Source organism: Chelonoidis abingdonii, chromosome 8 (assembly GCF_003597395.2).
Source record: "Chelonoidis abingdonii isolate Lonesome George chromosome 8, CheloAbing_2.0, whole genome shotgun sequence".
NCBI classification, from domain to species: Eukaryota; Metazoa; Chordata; order Testudines; family Testudinidae; genus Chelonoidis; species Chelonoidis abingdonii.
Genome location: NC_133776.1, coordinates 78,226,533 through 78,254,079, shown reverse-complemented (window position 1 = coordinate 78,254,079; position 27,547 = coordinate 78,226,533). Strand labels below are relative to the sequence as shown.

Below are 27,547 nucleotides of genomic sequence, written 5' to 3'. Positions count from 1 at the left end.
TGGCTTTTGTGAGAGCAGTATTGTCAGCAGTCATAAACTGTGAGTCTGGTTTAAAAATGGAGATTAAAAAGGCATAATAAATGACACTTCTTTCTGTTCTGCCCAGTGACTGACTGAATGTTTAAGCAAAGACCACTGCCCCCAGTTTGTGATAATTTAAATTGACTATTAATCCTTGACGGAGCATACACAAATGCAGGCCTTCCTCATGGCTACTTCAGATGGGGACTTCAGTTACTGTCATTTTTCCTCTCCCCATCAATTTTCTGTGTCCAACTTGCATGCAGCATTCACTCAGCCCCCATCTTTTCTCTCCTTTCCTCCAATGCCACATTCCGCTTCCTCTCATGACTATCTCACAATCTCTCTCCCACCTTATATTTCTCTTAAATTCACTGTCTTCACATTCCCCTGTATGCTCCTCAGTCTCTGTGCTCCTGCCCCACATTTATCTTCTCTCAGCCTCACTCCTCCACTCCATATTTTCACGACCACCCCATCGCTTTAGTATCTCTCTACTGTCTCTACCTTTCCACACCCATTCCCATGTATCATCTGGGCTGGGAAAATGTAAACATGTCTTCACGCTCGTTTTAGACAAGGACAGTTGTGTTTAAAATGATATTAGCAGGCTGTGCTTAACTGTGACATCTCACATGATTTAAAACATGACAGCCATTGACTATACTAAGCCCAACAATTTCAAAAGTGGCAGGTGATTTTGTGTGCCTCAGTTTTTTGCATGTCTAACTGGAGACACCTGGAAAAAGAGCTGATTTTTAGAGTGTATTTTCCCAGCGTCTCAGGCTTTTGTCCTCTGCGTGGTCCACATGTGGATATTAGGACTGTCATCTTTATTGAAGGAAACCTGTCTTTTGGCCTACTGAAAACAAAAGGAGACTGTGGCTCTTGAGAATAAGTGAAAACTTAGTGAGATTGCTGCAGTGGTATATTGGTATAGCTAGGTAATTACATTGCTGTAGTATTTGAGCATCTGAAATCAAGAGAATCTTTCTTTTAAAAAGCACATAAATGATGTGATAAAATAATGAAAGTTGGCAGCTCTGCAAAACTATACCCAGCCATTGAGATGATCTCGATCAGGAGTAATTCTGGCATTCATACAGTTGTGGAAACATCCTGTCACTGCAGTTGAAATGTTGACTGTCTCTGATCGGACAGAGTAAAATGAGTTGGGTCCTGACAGCTTAGATTACACCCCAATACTCCACAGTGGCAAACCACCAACCACTCCAGCACCAGTGGCTTGTTTTTGTTTAAGGGGAACTCTTATGGTCAGCTGCCTTGGAACTAGAACTGCTTCCCATCTCAAGAGGGGTGACTAACAGCAGTGCTGAGACTTACTCTCTGTCTGCCTTCTCCACTGTACCTGACCTAGCCTAATAGACACTTTTCCCCCTTCCAGCAGCAGGCAATTTTTTAACCTTCATAGGTAAGGCAAAAAAAATAAGAGCGTTGTTGTTTTTGTACTGCAGTAACACATGTGAGCCTCAGCTGTGGACCAGGACTCTGTTGTGCTAGGTGCTGTACAAACACAGAATAAAGAGAGAGTCCTTGCCCCAAAGAGTTTATAATCTAAGTGTAAGATGAGAGACAACAGGTGGATACAGACAGACATGGGAGCACAAGGAAACACTGAGACAATAGACGGGGAAGCAGACAGGTGTATCTCACAGACACATAATATGAATAAAATCTTCCCCTCAAATATTGGAAACTTGTCATCTTTGTGGGCCAGGTTCTGCAGGGTATTGGGCACCTACAATTCCTATTGACTTCAATGAGTGATTCATAGCTGAACTTTGAAGTCGGTGGGAGCTGTAGGCATTTAGCACCTCTGCATGATTGTGCTGTCTGTATGATTTACAGATCTAGTGAAGGGTATTGGATACCTAATATAAAGAATGGTACTTAAGGGGGACATTTTATTGGAGGACATTTTATGATTTATATTGCATATCCTTGATGGCCCCAGGCAGGGATCAAGACCCTGTTATGCTAGGCACTGTACAAAAAAGTTAGTCCGGGTGCCAGATAGCTCACACTCTAGGATTGTGACAAGATACTACTGGGAGGTAAACCGGCAAAGCAGGGTTTGGGGGTGATGAGGTAACCGTACAGATGGGCATGATTGCATAAACTAGAGGGAGCAGTTTGTCACAATCTTAAAAGCCTCCAGATGGTAGAGATTTGTTGTCATTTATGGCAGAGGTAGGTTTTAATGGGCGATTGGTAAGAGGATAAGGTGGTGGCTTTGTGAATTTTTACTGAAGGATTTTAAAGTTCTTCAATTAGGGTCTGTTTATATTTGGTTTTGTTGATGATGAAGGAACTGAGGCTACTAGACATTATCTTGATCAGTTTTTGTAAGCTGTTAATGGCTAGGTCTATGGAGAATCCAAGGTTTTTTTTGTTTTGTTTTTGTTAAAGTAAGCAAATGCCCTGATGTTCCACCAAGCCAGTACAATGCATTAGGTACTCTTCTTAGCCCACAGTTATAAAGAGCACTCTCCTGTTCCTGGTTGGCGTTTGTCAAGATTCTCTTTAGAACAGAGGTGGCAAAACTATGGCCCGGGTGCCACATCCGGCCCTCCAGATGTTTTGAGATGGCCCTCGAGCTCCTGTTGGGGGGCTTGCCCTGCTCCAGTGCTCCAGCCGGGAGCAGGGTTGGGGGCTTGCCCTGCTCCACACGGCTCCTGGAAGCAATGGCATATCCCCCCTCCAGCTCCTATGGGTAGGGCACCCAGGTGGCTCTGCATGCTGCTCCTGCCCCAAGTTCCACCCCTGCAGCTCCCATTGGCCGGGAAACAAGCTGTAGAGGCAGCGCCTGCGGATGGGGCAGCACGCAGAGCTGCCTGGCCACACCTCCATGTAGGAGCCAGAGAGGGGACATTACCGCTGCTTCTGGAAGCTGCTTGAGGTAGGCGCTGCTGGGAGCCTGCACCTGTGACCCCCTCCTGTGCCCCACCCCCCGCCCTATCCCTGATTCCCCTCCCACCCTCCGAACCCCTCAATCCCAGCCTGCAGCACCCTCCTGCACCCCCAACCTCTCATCCCCAGCTCCACGCCAGAGCCCGGACCCCCAGCCAGAACCTTCACCCCTTCCTACACCCCAACCCCTAATTTTGTGAGCATTCATAGCCCACCATACAACTTCCATACCCAGATGTGGCCCTTACCTACCCCTGCTTTAGAACATTTACGGGGAAAGTGCATCACTTAAAACTCTTTCTTTTATTTTTATTTTTTTTAGGCCTTTATAACTTGGCTGAGAAGAACCTCCTCTCTGTCTCCCTTTTCCCCCTTGCATTATCTTCTAGAGGCAGATGCGAGCCTGTTGAAATATGCTTTTGTTCTTAGCCTATAACGTGAACTACTTCCGCCAGCTGATATTAACCTGTTCATTTTATTTATTTTTTTTTTTTAGCAGTGATTTTTCAGCTAATGCACAGTAATGTTCTCATATTTAGTCTTCACATCCGGATTTTAATCCTGTCTGAGCTACTCCACTGACTCAATATTCTGAGCCATAATTACTGCTTTGGATCTTGCAGTCTCCAGGCAAGCCACTCTCCTGAAGAAGTCAGGGGAACATTAATTGCTTTCTTCAAGACTACAGCAGTGGGTGCCCTAACACCTAAGCCCTTTGATGTTATAAATAAACTGTTGGGATTTTTAAGTGATACTGAGCTAAACGTAGAACTGCACCATATTATGGACTGACCTACTATGAATTTTAATGGCTACAAAGGAACGACTAAAATCTGAGTCAATTGATGCTTTAGAATTGTCTAGATACGAATTTACACAATAGAGTTCAATGGCATCTTTTGAGGTGTTATATTCTGATGGCTAGACTTCTGTATATTTCGATGGTAGCTATTTTCCCTTTAAATACCTCAGAAACTCAACCCTGTGTGCTTAAAGGGTCAAACTTTTACTCCCCAGAGCAAACTATAAAATATACAAACCCTGCTCTAAAGTAAATGGTCTAACAGGCATTATGTTCTGATCTGAGCTCTTACAGTCAGCTAGAGTTTGTGGCTGTTGCTTTCTTTTTAAATGTCCTATTGCAAGCCGGGGAGCTCAGCTACCATATTTGGAGCTCATATGCCTGTCCACTGACCTCATATCTGCTTGTTTGAGGGTTTGTGTGTTTTTACTTGTCCATATATGGGAAGGCTGCTTGGGGAGTCTGGTATCTGACCTGAATTAGAAGTAATTCAACATCTATATGACGTTCAGCTTTTGTCAGGATGCACTAATTAGGCTAAAGTCAGAACATCAGCTTCTTTCACTGGGAAGGAGGCAGTATGAAGAAAGCAAATTTACTGTTAAATCCTGCTTTTTCATTGTAAACCATACCTGTCCTTGCAAACAATTTCTTTCATCCTGGTATAGTCATAAAGAAGCAAACCAGAGTGTAAACAGAAGACGTCTCTCGATCAGGAAACTAATATTTCATGAATGACAAAAATCAAAGCCAACTTTCATGTGAAGCCATCGAAATCTTTTGGAGTAGAGATCCCTGTTTCCACTTGGTGTCATGTGGGAGCATAGAGGAGACACTGGATTGGATGCAAATGGATCTTGTTCGCTCCAAACACTTCCTTTAAGGGTTTCCCTGGAAATGAAGGCAGGGATGAAAAGCCCAACTCTGAGTAAATCACAACAAACAGATGGAAAAAATAATTGTGAAAAGTAGTGGAAGTTTGTAACCCTCCTCCCTTACCATATAAATGGACATGCTCCCATTGCTTCGGTGGATGTAATATCAGAAGTATATTTCCTGGGAATAAGGACTATTGTAGAATATTTGAACGACGATGATAAACATGGTGGGTAAAATCCTGACTTCACTGAAGTCCATGGAAAACTTCCACTGATTTCCCTAAGGCCAGGATTTCACTGAGTATCTGATGTGTAGCACAGCTCATTCTAATGTGAGTCACAAAGCCCTTCCCAAGTGACACCTGTACAGCACTGCTGAAACTTGGCCAACTCTGGAGTGGAGGAACAGCAGCCAGTCATCACACTGCACAGAAGTGGTGGGAGGAGAGATTTTTAGGCCAAAAACAATTGAACAAGCCTCATCTTATGGAAATTGCCAAGAGGTGTTCACTGTAACCTCTGAGCAAACAGGGTCTCTGTGCTGTAGGATCTTAGCTGAAATACCCACACATAGTAAGCTGTATGGCCCTCAATTTGTCCCTTTCAGAAGGATGAAAGACTGAGTCAATCCTTCTGGAACTTGAACCTGTGATTCCCATCGGTCTATGTATTTTAAGTCAGAGGTTTGCACCATGAATTACTTCCTCCAGCAAACTTAACTCTAGTTAATAAACTACAGCTACCTGGATAATCATTAGACATATAGGTATGGCCTCCGCAAGACCACTGACCTCCTTTTGTCTTTGAACAGATATAATTGACTAAAATGTGAAATAAAAGTCATTCTCAGTGTAACCTCCTAATTTAAAAATATGCCCTGGTATATCGGTGCATACATCTTTTACAGTAAGAATCTCTTCTAGCTGAAGAGCCAGAGGGAATATTTTGGTTATCTGTTTGTGTTTAGAATACTCACATGTGTACATGTACAATGCCTTTTAAAGTATGTCTTGTAAATCATATGGGGAGCCAAACCGAGTAATTTCTTTGAAAGAGACTCAACTCTTGGTTTAGCAGGCAAGGGGCTTAATCAGGCTTGCTGGGAAGCAACCCTTTACTATAGGCAATGATTGTTAAATCACTCTGCATTATGTGATGGTATGGCATATACCTTGAGTCTCCAACTTTTGAAGTACAGAAGAAAAATAGGTTTTGAATTTTCTGAGCTTGTGACCCTTTGAGAGCCTTGTCTGATTTATGTTCCAGTAATCTTCCATGTTGACTCAAACACACGTGTGTTGAATACAATGCAAATATAGCATATGGATTCAGTTCTTCTTTGGACAATATTTGATTTCTCTGAGGGACTATTCTGATTCCTGTCTGTAATCCCTGGAGTGTTTAGAAACGATAAGTTACAATTTTGTAGGGCTCCGCTTATTTTCAAGGGAATTAAGGCGAAATTCAAATGATACCTGCTTTTGAAGAATGGGTGTGACATACCTGCGCCTACAGATATAGCAGTGGGCTGCACACATGCACCATTTACTCCTGAGGGAATTCTGCACCAAAAAAATAAAAATTATGTGCACAATATTTTAAAATGCTTCTAATTTTATATACCAATAAATGTAGCTCCAGCATGGCAGTGGGGAGCACAGGCCACTCGCTGCACTGAGGTGGGGGATCACCCTAACTCCCTCGCATCCTCGGTACAGGAACTCAGCAGGAAGGCTGCCCAGCCCTTGCACTGTGTCAGGGTTGGGTGCCTACCCCAGAAACACCTGGGGGACCTGCCCCTCTGCGCCAGGTGTGGGCGGGCAGGCTCAACTCAGCAGGATCAAAGTGTGGAGGGACTTAGTGTGAGGTGAGAGGTTTCTGTGTGGTGCAATCTGGGTGCGGGTGGCTCAGTGGTAGATTTGAATGCACAGGAGTTCGTTGTGGGGTTCCGGGTTCAGGGGCAATAGGATTTTGCGGGGGATCCAGGTGAAGGTGACTGGGGCTCAGCGGGGGGCGTGGGGAGATCTGGTGACCATTCACTGCTGTATGTGAAATGGTTTGGTGAGAGGAGAGAAGTCACAGCATATTTCCTAGAGGGCAGGTGTCCACAATACACAAGTTACCATCACATCTGGAACTTTAATAGGCAGCTTCATCAGAGGAGTTGCAGATTCAGTGGACATAGAGACTAAACTGCTCTGCCCCCACTAGAAGTAGTCCCTCTGCTACAGGGCTTGCAGCACCGTGCTGGGCACTGGAGAATGTTTGAGTAGCAGTCACCCACATTTTACCTTTTCTGTGCAGGATCTGGTCTCCTGGGTTGTCATTGTGGCACTTTGTACTAATGTACACCAAAAAGAATATTGAGGGGGAGTGAGAGATGTACAATGGGCTATTTCTCTTAAAGGCAGTAACCAGGCCTAGCGAGAGAATTTATAACAGTGCTGAGTGACCTGCACCCTTGGACTTGCACAGAATATATTACTCTGCCTTTGAGCTTCTATTTGATCTCTGACTGGTTTATTTCCTTCTCTCCCTTCGCACATCTTTTATTGTAGATCAAAAAACAGCAGCAAGATGTGTTAGGTTTCTTGGAAGCCAACAAGATTGAATTTGAAGAAAAAGATATTGCAGCCAATGAGGAGAACCGGAAATGGATGAGAGAGAATGTCCCGGAAGAGAGCCGACCAGCGAGTGGAAACCCATTGCCCCCTCGAATCTTCAATGATAGCCGATATCTTGGGGTAAGAAACCATTGTAAGCTTCTCCTGGGCTGCCTCTTTCTGACTTTCCCAGGCTTTATCCTTCTGCCAACTACAGTATTGTTCTGACGATGGCATATGCCAGACGCAACAGAGAAGGCATTGGCTATCAATTGTGTGGTGATTGTGGGAGGTGGCTTTTTGTCTATGATGAGAAAGGGAATTTCCTTGTAACTAAGTCAAAATTTGAATCTAAATCTTCAGTATACTAACTCGGCTTGCATATTAAACTATGTGCCATGTGGCCATCAACAGAACATGAAAGTCTTTCTGCACTGTGCTGCATGAAATGATTAATAACTGAGGGACTGATGGTTGAGAGAGAGCTAGTAATGAAGAGGTGCATGTATCTATTAACTAACTATTGACATATATATGGACAACTCTTTTGTAGAAACAACGAGGAGTCCTTGTGGCACATAAGCCCTGGTCTACACTACAGGGTTAGGTCGAATTTAGCCGCGTTAGGTCGATTTTATAATGAATGAGTCTACACGAGCAACCCCGTTCCATTGACCTAAAGGGCTCTTAAAATTAACTTCTGTACTCCTCCCCGGCGAGGGTAGTGGTGTTAAAATCAACCTTGCTGGGTCGAATTTGGGGTGGTGTGGACACAAATCGACAGTATTGGCCTTCGGGAGCTGTCACAGAGTGCTCCATTGTGACCGCTCTGGACAGCACCTTGAACTCTGATGCACTAGCCAGGTACACAGGAAAGCCCCAGGAACTTTTGAATTTCATTTCCTGTTTGGTCAGCATGGCAAACTCAGCGGCACAGGTGACCGTGCAGTCTCCCCAGAATCGTAGAGCGTAGAATGTTTCTATACTCCCCCTGTCATCTCTGTCCCTGAGGTTATCGCAGATTAGAAGGCAAAAAAAACGCACTCGCGATGACATATTTTCCCAGTTCATGCAGTCCTCCCGCACTGATAGGGCACAGCTTAATGCATGGAGGCATTCAGTGGCAAAGGCCAGGAAAGAATTAAATGAGCGCAAAGAGCGGAGGCAGAACGTGATGCTGAGGCTAATGGGGGAGCAAACGGACATGATGATGCGTCTGTTGGAGCTGCAGGAGAGCCAACAAGAGCACAGACCTCAACTGCATCCATTGTATAACTGCCTGCCCTCCTCCCTGTGTTCCATAGCCGCCTCACCCAGACGTCCAAGAACGTTGTGGGGAGAGGAAGGCTCCGGGCACTCAGCCGCTCCACTCCAGAGGATGGCCCAAGCAATAGAATGCTGTCATTCAAACAGATTGATTTTTAGCGTGGCTACAATAAGCAATGTGGCCTTGTCCTTCCCTCCTCCCCCACCCCACCCGGGCTACCATGTCCGTTTGTCTGTTTTTGTTTTTTCTTTAATTAAGAAAGAATGCATGGTTTCAAAACAATAGTGACTTTATTTCGAAGGGGGAAGGGTCGTTGGCTTACAGGGAATTAAAATCAACAATGGTGGCAGGTTTGAATCAAGGAGACACGCACACAACTGTCACACTGAAGCCTGGCCAGTCATGAAACTGGTTTTCAAAGCCACTCTGATGCACAACACGCCTTGCTGTGCTCTTCTATTCGCCCTGTATCTGGCTGCTCAAAATCAGACACCAGGTGATTTCCCACAACCTCCCACCCCGCCATAAAAGTCTCCCCCTTACTCTCTCAGATATTATGGAGCACACAGCAAGCAGCAATAACAATGGGAATGTTAGTTATGCTGAGGTCTGACCAACAGCACCAGCGAGCTTTTAAACGTCCAAAGGCACATTCTGCACTTGCTCGTGCTTGCTGAGGGATGGCATCTGGATGGGTAACCAAGGAAAAAAGGCACGAAACGATTCTGTTGTTGCTTTCAGAGAGGGAGGGACGACTGACATGTACCCAAAACCCCCTTCAACAATGTTTTTGCCCCATCAGGCATTGGGAGCTTAACCCAGAATTGCAATGGGTGGCAGAGACTGCGGGAACTATGAGAGAGCTACCCACAGTGCTCCGTTCCGTAAGTTGATGCTAGCCATGGTAGTGAGGACTCACTCCACCAGCTTAGTGTGGACATGCAATCAATTGTACAAAATCGATTTCTAAAAATCTACTTCTATAAAATTGACCTAATTTCATAGTGTAGACATACCCTTAGAGGCTAACAAATATATTTGGGCATAACCTTTCATGGGCTAAAACCCACTTCATCAGATGCACGGAGTGAAAAATAAATAGGCAGGTATAAATATACAGCACATGAAAAGATGGGAGTTGCCGTACCAAGTTGGGGGGTCAATGCAGTCGGGGTGGATGTGGCCTATCCCCAACAGTTGACAAGAAGGTGTGAGTATCAACAGAAGGAAAATTACTTTCTGTAGTGACTCAGCCACTCCCAGTCTTTATTCAGGCTTTATTTGATGGTGTCAAGTTTGCAATTTGGTTTCAGTTCTGCAGTTTCTCGTTGAAGTCTGGTTTTGAAGTATTTTTGTTGAAACATGGCCGCTTTTAACTCTGTTATTGAGTATATCCAGGGAGACTGAAGTGCTCTCCTACTGGTTTTTTGAATGTTACAATTCTTGATGTCTGATTTGTGTCCATTTATTCTTTTGCATAGAGAATGTCCAGTTTGGCCAATGTTTATGGCAGAGGGGCATTGCTGGCACATGATGGCATATATCGCATTGGTATATGTGCAGATGAATGAGCCCCTGATGGTGTGGCTGATGTGGTTAGGTCCTATGGTGGTGTCCCTTGAAAAGAAAGTCCTTTGAATGGGACTCCTTGTTTTTGCTGATACAGACTAACACGGCTACCCCTCTGAAATATTTTTTGTAGAGCTCTCCTATAACATTCATAACAGCATTCAATTATATACAGTGTCACCTGCTTTTCTACAGCACTCCAGAGCCCATGTGTATACCTGCAGAGTTACTTCACAGATGTTCTTTACCAATTAAATGCAGCCACCTTTACATTGCAGAGCTGTAGCTGTCAGATGAAGCATGACAATGGTTTAGCACAGGGAATGAAGAAAACTGCAACTGTAATGACAGGGGATGCTTCTCTATCATACGTTTTTCTAGGGCATCCATCACCACAGAATCAGAGTTCCATATACAGTAATTAAGATTGGCACAGAATTATAGAGTAGTTTGATAATAGACTGTTCTTTGCTTCTCCCTGGTTTGGTGGCATTTGCTGATATTGTATTTTGTTGTAATTTGGTGGTGTGACGGGTTGGATCACAGAAACCCTCTTGGGCCTTCCAACTGATGTGCGAAGACTACTTCTGTCCTGCCTTCCTGCCCTGGCAGCTTGAGACTCCAGAGCCCTGCCTGGTTTGAGCCAGACTCACTAGCCTGCTGCAAACCCAGACCCAGGTCTGAACCACCTCCCCTAACAGCTGTAAGCTTAATTGAAAACAGCTTAAGAAGTATTCCTGTCTTTAACACTCAGCTGCCCAACTCTCAATGGGGTCCAAACCCCAAATAAACCTGTTTTACCCTGTATAAAGCTTTTATAACACTGATAGAAAGGTATGCACAGCTGTTTCCCTCCCCCCACCCTGGTATTAATACATACTCTGGGTTAATTAATAAGTAAAAATGATTTTATTAAATACAGAAAGTAGGACTTAAGTGGTTCCAAGTAGTAACAGGCAGAATAAAGTGAATTATCAAGCAAAATAAAACACACAAGTCTGAGCCTAAGGCCTTGGCTACACTGGTGCTTTACAGCGCTGCAACTTTCTCACTCAGGGGTGTGAAAAAAACAAGCTAATCCCCATGAAGAGGTGGAGTACGTGCAGCACTGGGAGAGCTCTCTCCCAGTGCTGGCGCTGCGACCACACTCACACTTCAAAGCGCGCCCGCGGCAGCACTTTGAAGTTTTGAGTGTAGCCATACCCAAATACAGTAAGAAAACTGAATACAGATAAACTTGCTGGAACACCCTTAGTGGTGTTCCAGTAAGCTTCCTTTTACTGACTAATCTCCTTTTAGTCTGGGTCCAGCAATCACTCACATCCCCTGTAGTTACTGTCCTTTGTTCTAGTTTCTTTAAGGTATCCCTGGGGGTGGAGCTGAAGACAAAATGCAGGGATCTCCCAGGGGTTTAAATAGACTTTCTCCTGTGGGTAGATACCCCCTTCTCTCTCCTATGCAAAGTCCAGCTCCAAGATGGAGTTTTGGAGTCACATGGGTAAGTGACATGTCCATGCGTGACTCAGAACTTACAGGTAGCAGTCATGGTTCACATGCTGCATTGAACATCATCAAGTAGACTTCTTATGTGGATTGGAGCCTTCCAAGATCCATTGTTCATTAAATTCTTCTTGATTGGGCACTTAACTTGCACATTCCTTTCTTAAGAAGCTGACCAAATGCTTTACTAAGGCTACTTAGAAATCAAGCAGGTACACAGCCAATATTCATCACTTCGAACCAAAAATGACATGCATACAAATAGAATCATAGAATATCAGGGTTGGAAGGCACCTCAGAAGATCATCTAGTCCAACCCCCTGCTCAAAGCAGAACCAATCCCCAGACAGATTTTTACCCCAGGTCCCTAAATGTCCCCCTCAAGGATTGAACTCACAACCCTGGGTTTAGCAGGCCAATGTAGAATAAATAGGTTCAGTAGATCATAACCTTTACATAGCTATGTTACATGGCATATAGCATATTCCCGTTATGTCATACATACATTCATAAGCATATTTCCATAAAGCCTTATGGAGTGCAATGTCACAGTTGGGTACTGAGCAGAGTTTTTTTCAGGACACTGAGTCTGTCAGCATCCTCTGCAAATGACCCAGCTGAGCTTTCTGTTCTCTCTCTTCTAGTAAGTTGCCCATAGTTGAGCTTTGGATCTACCACAGGAGCACAGCCATGCTGAGTCCAGTTTGGTCTTTAGCTGCCAGAACCTTGGAGAGAAGGACTGAAGAAAAGTGTGATATATGTAACTTGAAGAGAGCAAGAGTGAGCCTGAAACAACAAGGGAGAAGGCATTACTGGCAACTACATGGATAACTCTAGAAAAACAGGAAGTGTAAAAAAAAAAAAAAAAAAAACATCTCCAAGAGAATAGGAGGAGATTCCCCTCCAGGCTAGAATGAAATTAAAGCCCTCAGCCATCTCTCTTCCTTAACCTTTAATTGCTAGTCCACCTGAATAACTGGTGGCCTGGATCCTAAAACCTCAGGGATATCACAACATGAGTTTTTTCCTCTTTCATCACTTCTGTGGCAGGCAATGGAAATACTACATTAGAGGGACTCTCTGGCTAAGAGCGCCCAAACCGACAGGGCTGTGTGCTGCACTGAAGTTGTACACTGTTTGATACATGGAAGGGCACCCGGACACTTGAGGCTCTCAAGTTTCGTAATGCAATGGAAAGTCTGGGAACTATGGACCTGCTCCTTCAAGGTGCTGAGCTCTCCTGGAACTGTTGAGTGCACTCAACTCCTAGCGAGCGAGATGAGTTCACTTGGCACCTTACAGTATAGGCCCCTGTGTTCTCCAGGAAAAATGGTTTCACGTATCATTGAGTATAAGACTAAGCTGAAGATCCCAGAGACTGCTCCTCCTGACAAGGAGATTTTTAAAGCTTTGTAGCACAGCCGTGCAAAGCAGTTATGTATATGTGTCCTCCTTAGGTCATTACTAGTTAGATTTTAGAGGCACCTGCTGATGTAGCTTTCAGTGTATGTGAATGCAGTAGATCAAGAAGAAAGTGGTATGTTATCCTGAGAGGCTCTGGCATTGCTGCACTCCTCAATCAGTCCTATATTTAGGGACATAGGACTAGAAGGGACCACGTGGGTCATCATTTCCTCTCCCGCTCCTGTTGCAGGCAAACACAGTCATATAAATAGCTTCATAAATGTATCAAGCTCAGTCTTAAAACTAGGTTGGTTCTTTAGCCCCACTATTCTCTTTGGGAGGCTGTTCCAGAACCTCACTCCTCTGATGGTTAGAAACCTTTTCTAAAGTCCCGCCTAAATTTATTCCTGGGCAGTTTATACTCATTTGTTCTCATGCCAATATTGTCCTTGAGCTTAAATAAGCTCTTCTTCCTCCCTAGTATTTACCCCCCTGATGTGTTTATAGAGAGCCGTTGTATTCTTTCTCAGCCTTCATTTTGCTGGGTCGAACAAGTCAAGCTCTCCATTTCCCTGATCATCCTAGTAGCTTTCTTTGAACATGTTCTGCTCTGAATTCATCTTCCTTGAACATGGGTGACCAGAATTGTAGATAGCCCTCATCTGGAAAACTTACCAGTGATCTGTGCAATGGCCTATCATTACTGAAAATAGCTTGCCTGGTACATCCTAGGATTGCATCACATTGGTTGTTCATAGTCATCCTGTGGTCAACTAATATACCCAGGTCTTTCTCCTATTCTGTCATTTCCAACTGATGAGCACCCAGCTTGTATTAGAAGTTCTTATTAGTCCCTAAGTGCATGTCCTTGTACTTCGTACTATTAAATGTCATCCTATTTCTGTTACTCCTGCGCTCAAAGTCCTCTAGGTCTTTCTGTATAATATTCCGATCCTCCTCTGTTGACAACACCTCCCAACTTTTTGTCATCTGCAAATTTCATTAGCACATTCTTACTTTTTGTGCCATGATCATTCCTGAAAATATTAAATAAGATCAGTCTTGAGACTAATTCTTGAGGAACCCCAGTAGTACTTCCTCTAGCCTGATAGTTCTCTCTTCAACACAACCCATTTTTGTTTCCAATGTACCCAATCACTTAATTTACAATTCTTGTACTAATCCCCAGCTTCACTAATGATTTCCCATATTAAATGCTTTACTGAAGTCCAGATAAATGAGATCTGCAGCATTTCTCTTATCTAAATGATTTAATGGATCAAGTGGCAGAGAGGCAGATTTTACTACCCATTATACAGGAGATTTTTGGTACTCTAATCTATTGGTCTAGAGCAGCATTTCCCAAACTTTTTTGGCCATGGAACACTTTTTAGCCTATTATGGAACACTTATAATACTATTCTGTAGTCGATTGGTTTTCAAATAAAAAATTGCCTTGTTTAGGCTCAAATATGTTTTATTTTATAAAACACAGCAAAAATAAAAAAATAATTTGAACTAACAATTTCTAACTGGAAAGCCTGTATAAAGTAGTACAAAAATCAAGTGCTAGAGTCAAAATTAAACAGTGTTCTACTTAAAAAAAAAAAAAAAAAAAGGCAAGAAAACAAACCTGTGTATATACATACACACACTAACACCAAACAAATTAGATTTTTACTAGGAAAATCAATTTTTATAAACAGAAATATAAATTTGGATTTAATGGGATTGGTGTTTCTGCATTTTTCTATCACAAATTCGCTTAATATTAGGAATAATGCTGGAAAGTTGAATCTTCATTTCAGGTGCAGCATCAAGTGTATTCCTATGTTTGGTTTTTATTGCAGTATAATACGAAAATCCCGTCTCTCACAAAAAAGTTGTAGCAAAAGGAAGGAGCACTTGAACTGCACGTTTAGCCACATTAGGGTAGTCTTCTATAGGTTGCTCCAAAAATTATTCAGCAGAAGAGCCTTAACTTTTGTTTCAAATCAGAGTCAGAAATTAAGTCTATTAGGCTTCCATAATCATGCGCAGTAAAGCCGACTGGTTTGGCTGTAATTACAAATGGATTTCCAACCCAAGCATTATCATCAGTAGTTGTAGGAAAATATTCTAATAAAGAGGCCTGCAAGTCACGCAAGTACTATAAAATGGTGCTGGAAACGTCTTCATGGCCTGTAGAATTTATTTCAGTCAGAAATTCGTGTACTGTAGGGAAGCAGTCGAAGTTATTCTGTTCTACAGAAGATGCCCAGAATTGCAGTTTCTTTTTTAACTACAAAATTTTATCCATTGTAATAAAAATAATCACATTCTTTCCTTGCAGCAACAGATTAATTTCTTTTAATTTTGCAAAATTATCTGCAAGATACGCAAGTCTCATTAGCCATGAGGAGTTTGTCAGACAGCCATTAAATTTTCATCCTGAATTATCTGAAGTAAAGAATACCAGTAGTTCACTATGAAGCTCAAAAAGCCTCACAAGCACTTTTTCTTTGGATAGCCTCCTCACTTCCGTATGTAAAAGAAGCGCTTTGTGCTGACTACCCATTTCCTCGCACAAAATTTTAAATGCCTGGATTGAAGTGGTCGAGATTTGTCAAAATTGATAATTTGTACTGCTTCATCGAGCACAATTTTCAGATATGCTGGGTTTTTTTTTTTAACTGCAGATGTTTGTCTGTGTAGAATACAATGGCTTTTAGTGCTTTCTGGTGCCACACTTATGATTTGCGTTACAGCTCCCTTCATCTTCCCGATCATTGCCCAAGCACCATCAGTACATACATCAATACATTTTCCCCAACTAATTTCATGCTTTCTGATAAAATTGTTGATGCAGTTGAATATTTCTTCTTCAGTTGTGTTGCTTTGTAGAGATTCACATAAGAGCAGGCCCTCTTCAATAATATTATTAAATCTGTATCGGACAATTCTAGTAGCACAGCAAGTCCTGAAACGTCAGTGGACTCATCTAGCTGCAATGAATACTCATGGCAAATTTTCAGTCTGCAAACTAGCTTTTTCTGTCATCGGCAAGATCTTTAATATGGCGTGCAACAGTATTATTTGACAACTGTACAGCATCAGTTTTTTTGTTTTTTTTTACCAGACTGCTCGCTCAACATGCACGTTACAATATCTTTCGCGCAGGGCTTGATAGGCATTTCTCCAATAGCGTGAGCTTCTCCAGCAAGTGCTGTACGGTAACTTACTCGATAAGATGCCTCTGTTGCACTTTCATTGTCTGTTTTAGCAATTTTAATCATCAAAAGTTTACAATTTCCAAGTGAGTCATGCTGCCTCTTGAAAAAACTTACATCTTTGTCTTAGTGTTCAGCATGCTTGGTTTCCAAATGCCTACGAAGTTTAGCAGGAGCCAATGAACTGTTTTGCTAGTATTTTGTTGCACACGACGCACTGTGTATCAGGAACATCTTTATTTCCAACACATGTAAAACCGAAAGACACACAACTTGCATCATACTTTCGTTTCGGTCTTTTAACGCCTGCTGCTGCTTGGTTTTTGATATACTTCGGTGGAAATACTTTCATCTTGGATAACTCACTAGCACTAACAGATTTTTCGGTAACAAAAGACTGCGATTGCTCATCCTCACTTTGAAGTGTCACAATATTTTGCTCATTTATTTCGGCCACAGCTGGACTAATAGAAGAACTTGCTTTTTGTTTCAAAGTTCCTTGTTTTAGCCACAAATCCATGGTGATTAAGTTTAGTAACAAGATTTAGAAATTAAGTTTAGTAACAAGATTTGATTTTTGTCAAATTTTCTTTGTCACAAATATTTATATTGTTTCGGCGAAGCTAGTTTAGTTGTGGGTCTTTACTGTGTGTGCGATAAGCAAAGTTTGAACATGTTGAGTGAATATGTTATGTTCACCATGATGTAAAGAGAATAGTGTGTGCATACCGCTGCAGTTCGCACAGCCTCGAGTGGAAGGGGTACTAACGTCCCTAACTGAAATGTGCCCAAAAGGGGTAGATGTCAACATGCTTGCGTGCCACGTTCTCTGTACACCATGATATTCAATATGAGATCTATCAATAGCCGGAAAAAGAGTTTTTTGTTAAATTATAGCCATTCAAAAAGAATTGTAAAGTACGCTTCAAATATGCCAAATTTAAAATTAAAAAAAAATTAAAGACCCTATTTTTTAATTACAATTCTTTCACGGAACACCTATTCACATCATGCAGAACGCAGTTTGGGAAACACTGGTCTACAGTATGGTTCCCATAGGTTCTTATCCTAACAGATGATGAGATCCCCAGCTTCCATTGATGTTAATGGAAGATTAAACTACTTGTTCAGATCCTAATAGGCTGAGAGAGATGTCGTTTCTTTTTATGTGTAAAGAATCATCAGCTGGAGGAGGAATGCCAAGAGAGCAGCACTCTGTTGCTGCAAAAATTCTCATGAGTGATGATTCTACTTGGCAGTTACTTGAAAGCTGGATCCAAATCACAGGAATTCAGCTTGCAGGAGCTTAAATTATACATGGACCCCCACCTTTCTATCAGTTCCACTGTAAACATGAATTGGTATCTGCTTGTTTTACCTGGGAATGCATGTTCTGTGTGTACACGTGCAACGTGCGCGGCAGAAAGAATCGTAGAATCATAGACTATCAGGGCTGGAAGGGACCTCAGGAGGTCATCTAGTCCAACCCCCTGCTCAAAGCAGGACCAATCCCCAACTAAATCATCCAGCCAGGCTTTGTCAAGCTTGACTAAAAACCTAAGGGAGAGTTTTCACAGCACCTCCCTAGGTCACTATTCCAGTGCGTACCCACTCTGAGTGAAATTAGTTTTTTTTTTTCCTAATGTCCAACTAACCTCACCCACTGCAACTTGAGACCATTTACTCTTGTGTTCGTATCTGATACCACTGGAAAGCGTCTAGAGCCATCTCTTTGGGACACTCCTTTAGGTAGTTTTGAACACGCTATCAATCCCCTCATTTCTTCTCTTCTGCCGCTGACAATCTTCCCTCAGCTCCCACAGTAATGTATTCGCCCACTATCATTTTGTTGCTGGCTGGAACTCTTCCATTTTTCCCACTCTCTTGTGTGTGGGTGCCCAAATGGACACGTACTCAGATGAGCTCCCAATGGTTGAATAGAGGAGATTGATCGTCCCTCAGTCTGGCGCAATATGCCTTACTTATAGCCCAAATGCGTTAGCGCTTCTTGGCAACAGGGACCTTTGTCACTAGTATTCCGTTACTCGTCCCACAGTGTACCTCTGGTTGTTTCTTCAGAATGATGCCTAGCATTCAGTCCTAGTCTGTAGCAGTGATGGATTCTTCATCCTAAGTGCAGGGACTCTGGGACTTGTTTTTGTTTGAAAATCAGATTCTTTTGGCCTCATCATTATTTGTCTGGTCCCTCGGTATGTTCTGCCTACCTCCAGCATTCTACATTTGTTCATTTGCACTGGCGAGGTGTCCATCCACGGAATCCTCCAGATTTAATGCAAGATATTGAACAAACCAGCCCCAGGACCAACTTTGGGACACTCACTGTGATTACCAGTGCCAATACATGGAGCATTGATCATTATCCGTTGGAGACGATGGATCTGCCGAATTTCCATACAGCCCATACTTAGCTGTCAGAGACTATGTGGGGACTGTATTCAAAGCTTGTTGCTAAAGTCAGGAATAACCATGCACTGCTTTCCCTATCCACAGAGCCTGTTATCTCTCATGAAGTTGGTTAGTAGCGGATGAACTTGCTCTGTGTGATCTATGCTGACTGTGTTGGTGCACGTTTGCCTTCTCGGTAAGTGGCTGTCGAATTGTTCCTTGAGCACTGCTCCTATTTGATTTTATCGGACTGATGAGTGGGCTGACTGGCCTTAGTTACCCGGATTCTCCTCTTCCGTTTAAAGACGGACATTATGTTAGCTTTCGAGCATCTGCGGACTCCCGGATCCCATGAGTTTCAAAGTAATGGCCATGGCTCTGCATCACATCCGCCAACTCCTTATAGCCCTCAGATGCAGTGATCTGGCCCAATGGACTTGTGCTCCTCCAGCTTTCTAATAGTCCTGACTACTTTCTTTCTCGGAGGGCTGGTCACTCCTCCCCATGCTGTGCTGCCAGTGCAGTAGTCTGGGAGCTGATCTCTTCGTCGAAGACAGAGGCCAAAAAAAGCATTAAAAAAAATAGCATTTTCCACTCCTCTGTCACTAGTGCGCTCCTTCATTCATAAGGGGCCCGTTTTCTTGACATTCTTTTGTTGCTAACATACCTGAAGAACCTTACTTGTTACTCTTAACTCCCTTGCTAGCTGCAAGTCCAGTGTGATTTGGCCTTCCTGATTTCGTCCTGCATACCTGTAATACTTTTATACTCTCCCTGTTGTTTGTCAGTCTCCACTTCTTGTAAGCTTCTTTTGTGTTTAGATGCAGCAGGATTTCACATTTTAGCCAGTGGTCGTCTCATACTTTACTATTCTTACTACAGATATGATGGTTTGTTCGTCACTCAATAGGATCTTTAAAATACTGCCAGCTGTCTGGACTCCTTCCCCTATCAGTTGTTTCCAGGGGATCCTGCCTATCAGTTCCTGAGGAGTCAGAGTCTGCTTTTCTGAAGTCCAGGCCGTATCTGCTGCTCTCTTTCTTCCTTGCGTCAGGGATCCTGAACTTGACCATTCATGTCACTTCCTCCGGTTCCATCCACTTTGCATCCCTACTATTCTTCCCAATTTTAAGCAGCGGCAAGAAGAGCTTGCCCTAGTTGTTTCCTCCAGCACATTGCACAGGTAATTGGCTCCTACACTTTCCAAAAACTTCCTGGATTGTCTGTGCGCCGCTGTATTGCTCTCCCAGCAGATATCACGGTGATTGAAGTCTCCCATGAGAACCAGGACTTGTGATCTAGTAACTTCTGTTAGTTGCTGGAAGAAAGCCTTGTCCACCTCATCCCCCTGGTCTGGTGGTCTATAGCAGACTCCCACCACGACATCAGCCTTGTTGCTCACACTTATAAACTGCAGTTATAAACTCTGTGCATCAGTAACTTGCCAAGCAAGGGTCACCCTCTTCTGTAGCTGAACGGGTTGCTTTCCTAGCAGTTGTGCTAGGAATCAGGTTGCTGGACCACGCAGAAGCAGGACAGTCAAAACACTTGTTATCAAACAACTCCAGCATGTATCAGCCTAAGGGCTTCAGGGAGGATTTAACAAATCTGTACACTTTATTTAAAAAACTAAAACTTGAAAGTTACATGTTCAAATTTAACAGTTGAATGTCTGCGATCTCCAGTTCACACAAACTGGCAGTTCCTTATTTCGCACTCTCTTCCCAACTGCCAGAGTGCCTCCCGGGATATTGTTCCTGCCCACAGCATTCCCCTGCAGATTCCAGTCTACAGTATTTTGCTTCAGCTCATTTCTCTCATGCTTCTGCCTGTTCATGGAGGGGCATGTGAAGCAGCCTGCCCTCAATGGCAGCTCCCTCACTAACTTCAACCCACAACTCAGCATTCTCCATATTACTGGCATTCCACAGCTAGATGGCTTGGCAGGATTCTTGCATCAAAAGCATCCCCATCAGACACAGAGAGAATCAGTTTTACAGCTTCAGTGAAAAGGGGGAGAAAGGATAGGAAAAAATCCTGCATTAGGTCTGTAATTTGACTTTGGAAATCAGAGCCAGAGATGTGTGTGGTATTCGAAATGACGGGTGGCTTATGCAAGCCTCCTAAGCGTGATTAGCCAGTGTTTCACAACTGTGTTTGTCAAAACCAGTTTCATTGTGTAGCTCTTTGCTCATGGGTCCGATAAGTGTGGACAGAGTCTCTGTGCTCAGGGCAGACTTGCATTCTGTGTGTTAGAAAATACACAGAAAGCAGGGTGTATGTGGTAGTGGTTTCTCCCTCATTCTCCAGCTCCTCTTTCCTCCTGAGAAGTGGCTGTGTATGTTAGTGCTGCAGTTCTGTAACTTTAATTGAGCACCAAACATTATGAAGCAGAGACATCTAGTGTTTACTGGGTTAGTGCATTAACTGAGCTTACCTCAAAGCAGTGTGTAAAGGCAGATGTTGGCCTTTAGAGTGAGGAGAACCACTTGCTTTTGTGCGTTCACATACACAAAAGCATTGAAAACAATGCCACTGTAATAGCAAGGCTGTGACTTGAGGATTAGTAATACAAAGAAATGTAGTTTTTCATATTCAGATAATAGGTTTGAAGCTGTCTCTGATTAGCAGCAACACTTTGACATCTCCCCTGATGAAACAAGTTAGGGGGCTCAGCTCTGTCTTTGTGGAGAGGCGCCATGCCACAGCATTTGCTGCCTTCATCTGGCGCAATCATCAGCAGTAACAGCAGAGACCGAGGACTGAATTGCCATGAATGTGGTGCTTTCCAGTCAAGGTCGAGGCATACTGGTGAAGCTGTCACTGCTTGTGGTTTACCTGTTGTCATCCTGGCACCTTTCTCACGTACTAAATTTTAAATTTACGGATACCAGAATTAATGCTAGAAATATGAATTGACCCTCTGAATTGTGCTTTAGGCCACACAAGTCCTGAAAAGTTTGTTTGCTCCGTGTGGACTTGGGTAAACTATAGCGAACTAATCCTTTATTTTTGGATGGCTTATAATCTCTCTCTCTCTCTCTCCCCCCCTCTCTTCCATGAAGGATTATGAAGCTTTCTTCGAAGCTAGAGAGAATAATGCAGTGTATGCTTTTTTAGGCTTGACTGCTCCTCCTGGTTCAAAGGTAGGTAGTATTCTGTATTGTTTCAGACTAATGTATACAACTTTTATTTACACTCTTGTAACAGGGTGGCTGACCCTGTTTATAGGCTAGAGGCCCCAGGGGGGTGGTGGGGGAAGGGGGCAGCAAATCGTAGTTACTAGGGCTGTCGATTAATCACAGTTAACTCACGCGATTAACTCAAAGAAATTAATCGCAATTTAAAAAATTAATCGTGACTAATCACACTTTAATCGCGCTATTAAACAATAGAATCACAATTGAAATTTATTAAATATTTTGGGATTTTTTTTGTTTTCAAATATATAGACTTCAGTTGCAGCACAGAATACAAAATGTACAGTGCTCACTTTATATTATTTTATTACAAATATTTGCACTGTAAAACTGATAAAAGAAATAGTATTTTTCAGTTCACCTCATACAGGTACTGTAGTGCAATCTCTTTTATCGTGAAAGTGCACCTTACAAATGTAGATTCTTTTTTGTTATATAACTGCATTCAAAAACAAAACAATGTAAAACTTTTAGATTCTACAAGTCCACTCAGTCCTACTTCTCGTTCAGCCAACGGCCAAGACAGACAAGTTTGTTTACATTTACAGAAGATAATGCTTCCTTCTTCTTATTTACAGTGTCACCAATAAGTGAGAACAGGCATTTGCATGGGACTTTTGTAGCTAGCATTGCAAGGCATTTACATGCCAGATATGCTAAATGTTCATATGCCCATTCATGCTTTGGCCACCATCCCAGAGGACATGCTTCCATGCTGATGATACTCGTTAAAAAAAAAAATGTATTAATTACATTTGTGACTGAACTCTTTGGGGGAGAATTCTATGTCCCCTTGTGGCGAGGTGATGACTCACCGGTGCGGCACCTCCTGCTGGTCATCTAGGGAATTAGCTCTTCCCAGCCTGGACTGCCCTCTGTAGGCCGGTGTCCCGCCTGCTGCTGGCCCCATGGCCCTCCTGGACCCTGGTGTCCCTCTGTGTCAGGGTCCTGCCCCCAGCAGTAACCCTCAGTTTGTGTCTCCCCATCCCAGGGAACCCCTAACCTCCAACCCCCATCATGCCTCAGTGGCCAGTCATCATCTATCCCCCACTCCCTGGGGCAGACTGTAGTCTATAAACCACTCATCATCGGGAAGGGGGATTGGACCAGTGCCTCTGCCTAAATCTGGGCTGCTCCTCTGCAGCCCCAGTACCTTTGTGGGCCCTTAATGCAGCCTGCAGCCTGGGGCTTTGCTAGGCTGGAGCTCCCCAGCTCCCTTTGCCCTTCCCCATCACTACTCCACTCTAGATACCCTTCTCAGCTTCCCAGGCAGCCAGGTCCTTCTCTCTCTGAAGCTAGAGAGAGTGTGTCTTTTTCTGACCCACTGTCCTCTTATAAGGGCTAGCTGTACCCTGATTGCACTGGCTACAGCTGTGGCTGTTTTCCCAATCAGCCTAGCTTTTCCACCACAGCCCTCTCCAAGGCTGCTTTAACCCCTACAGGGCATGAGCGAGGTGACCACCCTACTACACCCCGGCTCTGTTTTACCCACATTCTGCCATATATTTCATGTTATAGCAGTCTCGGATGATGACAAACAAAACATGTTTGTTTTAAGAACACTTACGCTGCAGATTTGACAAAACGCAAAGAAGGTACCAATGTGAGACTTCTAATGATAGATACAGCACTTGACCCAAGGTTTAAGAATCTGAAGTGCCTTCCAAAATCTGAGAGGGACGGGGTGCAGAGCATGCTTTTAGATGTCTTAAAAGAGCAACATTCCAATGAGGAGACCACAGAACCTGAACCACCAAAAAAGAAAATCAATCTTCTGCTGGTGGCATCTGACTCAGATGATGAAAATGAACATGCACTGGTCCACATCGTTTTGAATCGTTATCGAGCAGAACCTGTTATAGCATGGATGCGTGTCTTCTGGAATGTGGATGAAGCATGAAGGGACGTCTGAATCTTTAGCACATCTGGCACGTAAATACCTTGTGACGCAGGCTATGACAGTGCTATGCCAACGTCTGTTCTCACTTTCAGGTGACATTGTAAACAAGAAAGGGGCAGGAGTATCTCCTTAAATGTAAACAAACTTGTTTGTCTGAGCGATTGGCTGAACAAGAAGTAGGACTGAGTGAACTTGTAGGCTTTACATTTTACATTGTTTTATTTTTGAATGTATTTTTTTGTACCTAATTCTACATTTTTAAGTTCAACTTTCATGATAAAGAGATTTGACTACAGTACTTGTAATGGGGGAATTGAAAAATACTATTTTAGTTTTTTTACTTTGCAAATATTTGTAATAAAAATAAATATGGAGTAAGCACTGTACATTTTGTATTCTGTGTTGTAATTGAAGTCCATATATTTGAAAATGTAGAAATATTCACAAATATTTAATTAAATGGTATTCCATTATTGTATAACAGCGTGATTAGTCGCACAGTTAATTGAGATTTTTTTATTTGCACAATTACCATTAATTTTTTTAGTCACTTGACAGCCCACTAGTTACTAAATAGGCATACTTCAGAAGGGATGAGATGATTCCCTTGTAAAGTGCAGCAGGAAGCTGCAGCGAGTGGGGAGTATTTGAGGAGGCAGAACTGAAGGAAGCTATGGCAGAGGAAAAGCAATGAGCCAGAAGCTCTTGCAGGAGACCCTTTGCTAGTGGGGAAAAGTTTTGGCCTGGAAGTCAGAGGGCTAGGGAGAGCAGACTCCAGAGAAGTATGGGGGGTTGCCCCAGCAGTGAAGGACTGGAAGTGGCTTGCCAAAGCAGGAAAGTTCCTGAGACACTTGGGGAGTTTTGAGACAGTACCTAAGAGAGGACACGCTGTACTCAGTTTAAGGCTATGGTTAGACTTTTTGTGTGTGTTTATGTTGAATGTCATGCCCATGAAACCAGACCCTAAAGAGGGGTATTTCTGAACAGAGAGACTTCTTTTGTGAGTCATTGAGGGGAAACTGAGGTAGACTACCTGTGTAGCGACCTGCAGGTCACAAGGGGTTGCTTGCGAAGCAGCAAGCCTGTTCATAGCTCTTCTGTCCTTGTCCAATCGCAATAGGGAATGTCATGTTTTGTCTGTTAATGTGTTGTGGTTGCTGTGTGTATGTATTCCAGTGGATCTGACATTCACTTTCTAAAGACTTTTTGCTTTGAGCATGGGCGTTACTGCTCCGTGTATTTGGAGGATGCAGCATTTACCAAGAGGCTTGTCTTCTCTCTCTCTCTCTCACACTCACACTCACACTCACACACACACACTTACTTTAGACTAGGATCATTCAGTGTGCAGACTTGTTACTGTAATAGTTGACACTTCTGTAACTTCACAGTGGCCCCAATCCTGATTCCACTTAAGTTAATGGCAAAGCCCCTGTTGACTGAAATACGAGCTAGATCAGGCCCTGCATTAGTTTTTGTTGTCTATTGACTTTGAACAGTGTCTTCTGTACACAATCCCTGCTCAGAGGAACTTCCATTCTAGTAAATTTCACTAGAAATCCCGGGAAAAAGAAATTGAAAGAGGCAAAAAAAAAAAAAAAAAAAGAAGAAAAAATTAAAGAGATTCAAATAAACAAGCCACTAAGATTTTGCAACCGAACATATCTTGAATATGCTGCTCATGTTTTTTGCAACTGATTTGCCATAGATGGATAAATCTTAGAATGTTCTTTTCTTCCACCCCCTCCATTACCTGAAGCTGTGTCTTTTTCTTTACCATTTATAAAGTGGGTTGCTGAAATACAGATCCACCAAACTGAATTCCTCCCTTGATTTTGATGTGATAGGACATGAATGCTTTATACATTTTACTGGAGGTCATTAGGATCCCTGAGTCTCTGTTAAGGTTTTTAGTACCAGCCCTTTTGTTCATTTATTTAAGAATTAGGAGGTGGCTTGAAACACTCCATTCTGCATACGTTTCATCCAGACACCTGAGCTAAGATAGTCTGTGAGCAGTTAGTATTAACAGGTGCAGTTGCAGGTCAGGTTGAGGCTCAAAATTCTGGGGGACCAGATTAATCTCCTGAGGTAACTCCATTGATATCAGTGGAGTTACACTAGTGATGAATATGGCCCATTCTTTCTTTGTCTCAGATCTACAAAGTTCCAGAGTAACAAAAGACAGTGGTCCATGCCCATATTAATGTTTAATGGGGTCAAAAGGCCAATTGTGTACAACGCAATACTTATTTAAATTCCTTAGGAATATTTTAAATGCACCCATGTCATGTTTTGGGAGCATCTGCAGAATATTGAACAGAATATGTGCAGATTGGACAAATGCACAAAAACTAGCCCCAATCACTCATACCTGCAATCACTTATTGCTCATGCAAAAAAAATCTCTGGGGGCAAATCCTAGCCCCAGCCCTCCAGGCATTGGAGGTCCCTGCGTGCAGTGGAACCAGTGCATTTCTACCACATAGGAGGGCCCAATTTATAGAGCAAAGACTTCGGCTCTGTGAGCGATGTCATTCACAGAGCTTTTGGGAGCAGGCCAGACCTGCCAGAGCAGGAGCTGCTGCAGTAGGAGCTGTGGAGCAGCCCCACAGCTATGGCAAGAGAATTCCTACACGCCCACATACACACCATGTGCTCAGAATTCTCTCCGCACACAGCCTGCCTGCTTGGGCTCCGCACGCCATGTTCCCCCAAAGGAGTTCAGTCAGACAGAAAGACAAAAACACACTGGGCCAGATTCTGTTCTGTTCCAGCCATGCAGCCCCACTGAAATCAGTGAATTGTGTATCTATCAATAGAAGCAGATTGCTCAATCTGAGCCTGATCTGTGGGAGGGGAGCATGCTCAGGCCCTTCCAGGAAGTCAATGAGGTTCAGTGAGACTGGTGGACACTTAGAGGGCTGGATCCTGTAAGGGGCTGTCGCAGATGTCCCATGTAGAAACATCACAGCTGACATAACCAACTTGATTAATTCTTTGACCAACACTTAATAACTGCAGTGAAGGAAAACACACTCTCCTGGTGAGTGTGGCCATTTGTCAGCCTGATTAAGGGTGACTGGAAGGAAAAGATCATTGTAAAAAAGAGAGAGACAGGTGCAGTAGCATTATTTATTTAATCCCTATATTGCCTTCTAAGTTTTAGGGGACCGTTTAATAAATGGGAGATAACCCTATACTGTGTGACTTGTACCCACAGAGTTGCTATTACTTTTGCTATTAGCCTAACTTCTGGCAAGTGTGCTCCCAGATCATACTGATTGGCTGTTAGTTAAGATGAGAAATTTACCTTAAAATGTTTGGATATCAGTGTATGGCAGATAAGGAAAACATCCTTGCAGCTGGAGGGACCATGCTTGGCTACATTATAAAATAGCTATTTACATAATCCCTTTGAACAGTGTTACGTAAAATGGAATGAGGTATCAGAGCAGCTGCATACCACACATCTGGAAGAGATGAGTTTTGACAGCACACCCTCTGTGTTCCGTGAGAGGTTCAGAGAATTTGTTTGACAGCTGTACAAAGGTGTTACGTAAAGTGAAGAGCATTAGGAGCCAAGCCTGTACAACATTATTAGAGATACAAATAGCTATTTATTGAGCATGAGTGGTTTGTTCAATGCTCTGCACACTTAGGGGGGAAATACATGATCCTATACATAACACTGGAATAAAGTAAACATAGACAGCTTGATACATTAATTGTCCAGGCTTCAAGGGATGCTGGTCTCTTGCATGCATGCATGACTTGAGGAGTTAAAGCTTATGACTCATTGTTTGTTAAGGGCTGACAGTGTGCTCAGTGAAAGGCATCATAGGAGAAATTAGCTT

The 27,547-nt window shown here is 43.1% G+C and overlaps 1 protein-coding gene across 1 annotated transcript in view; it reads left to right on the top strand.

Annotated features, from left to right (window-relative positions):
- Positions 1 to 27,547, top strand: part of SH3BGRL (SH3 domain binding glutamate rich protein like) — a 63,358-nt gene that overhangs the window by 28,975 nt on the left and 6,836 nt on the right. The window contains exons 2-3 of the mRNA XM_032796959.2: positions 7,191 to 7,376; positions 21,656 to 21,736. Of these exons, the coding sequence (XP_032652850.1) occupies positions 7,191 to 7,376; positions 21,656 to 21,736 (267 nt within the window). The remainder of the gene's footprint in view (positions 1 to 7,190; positions 7,377 to 21,655; positions 21,737 to 27,547) is intronic.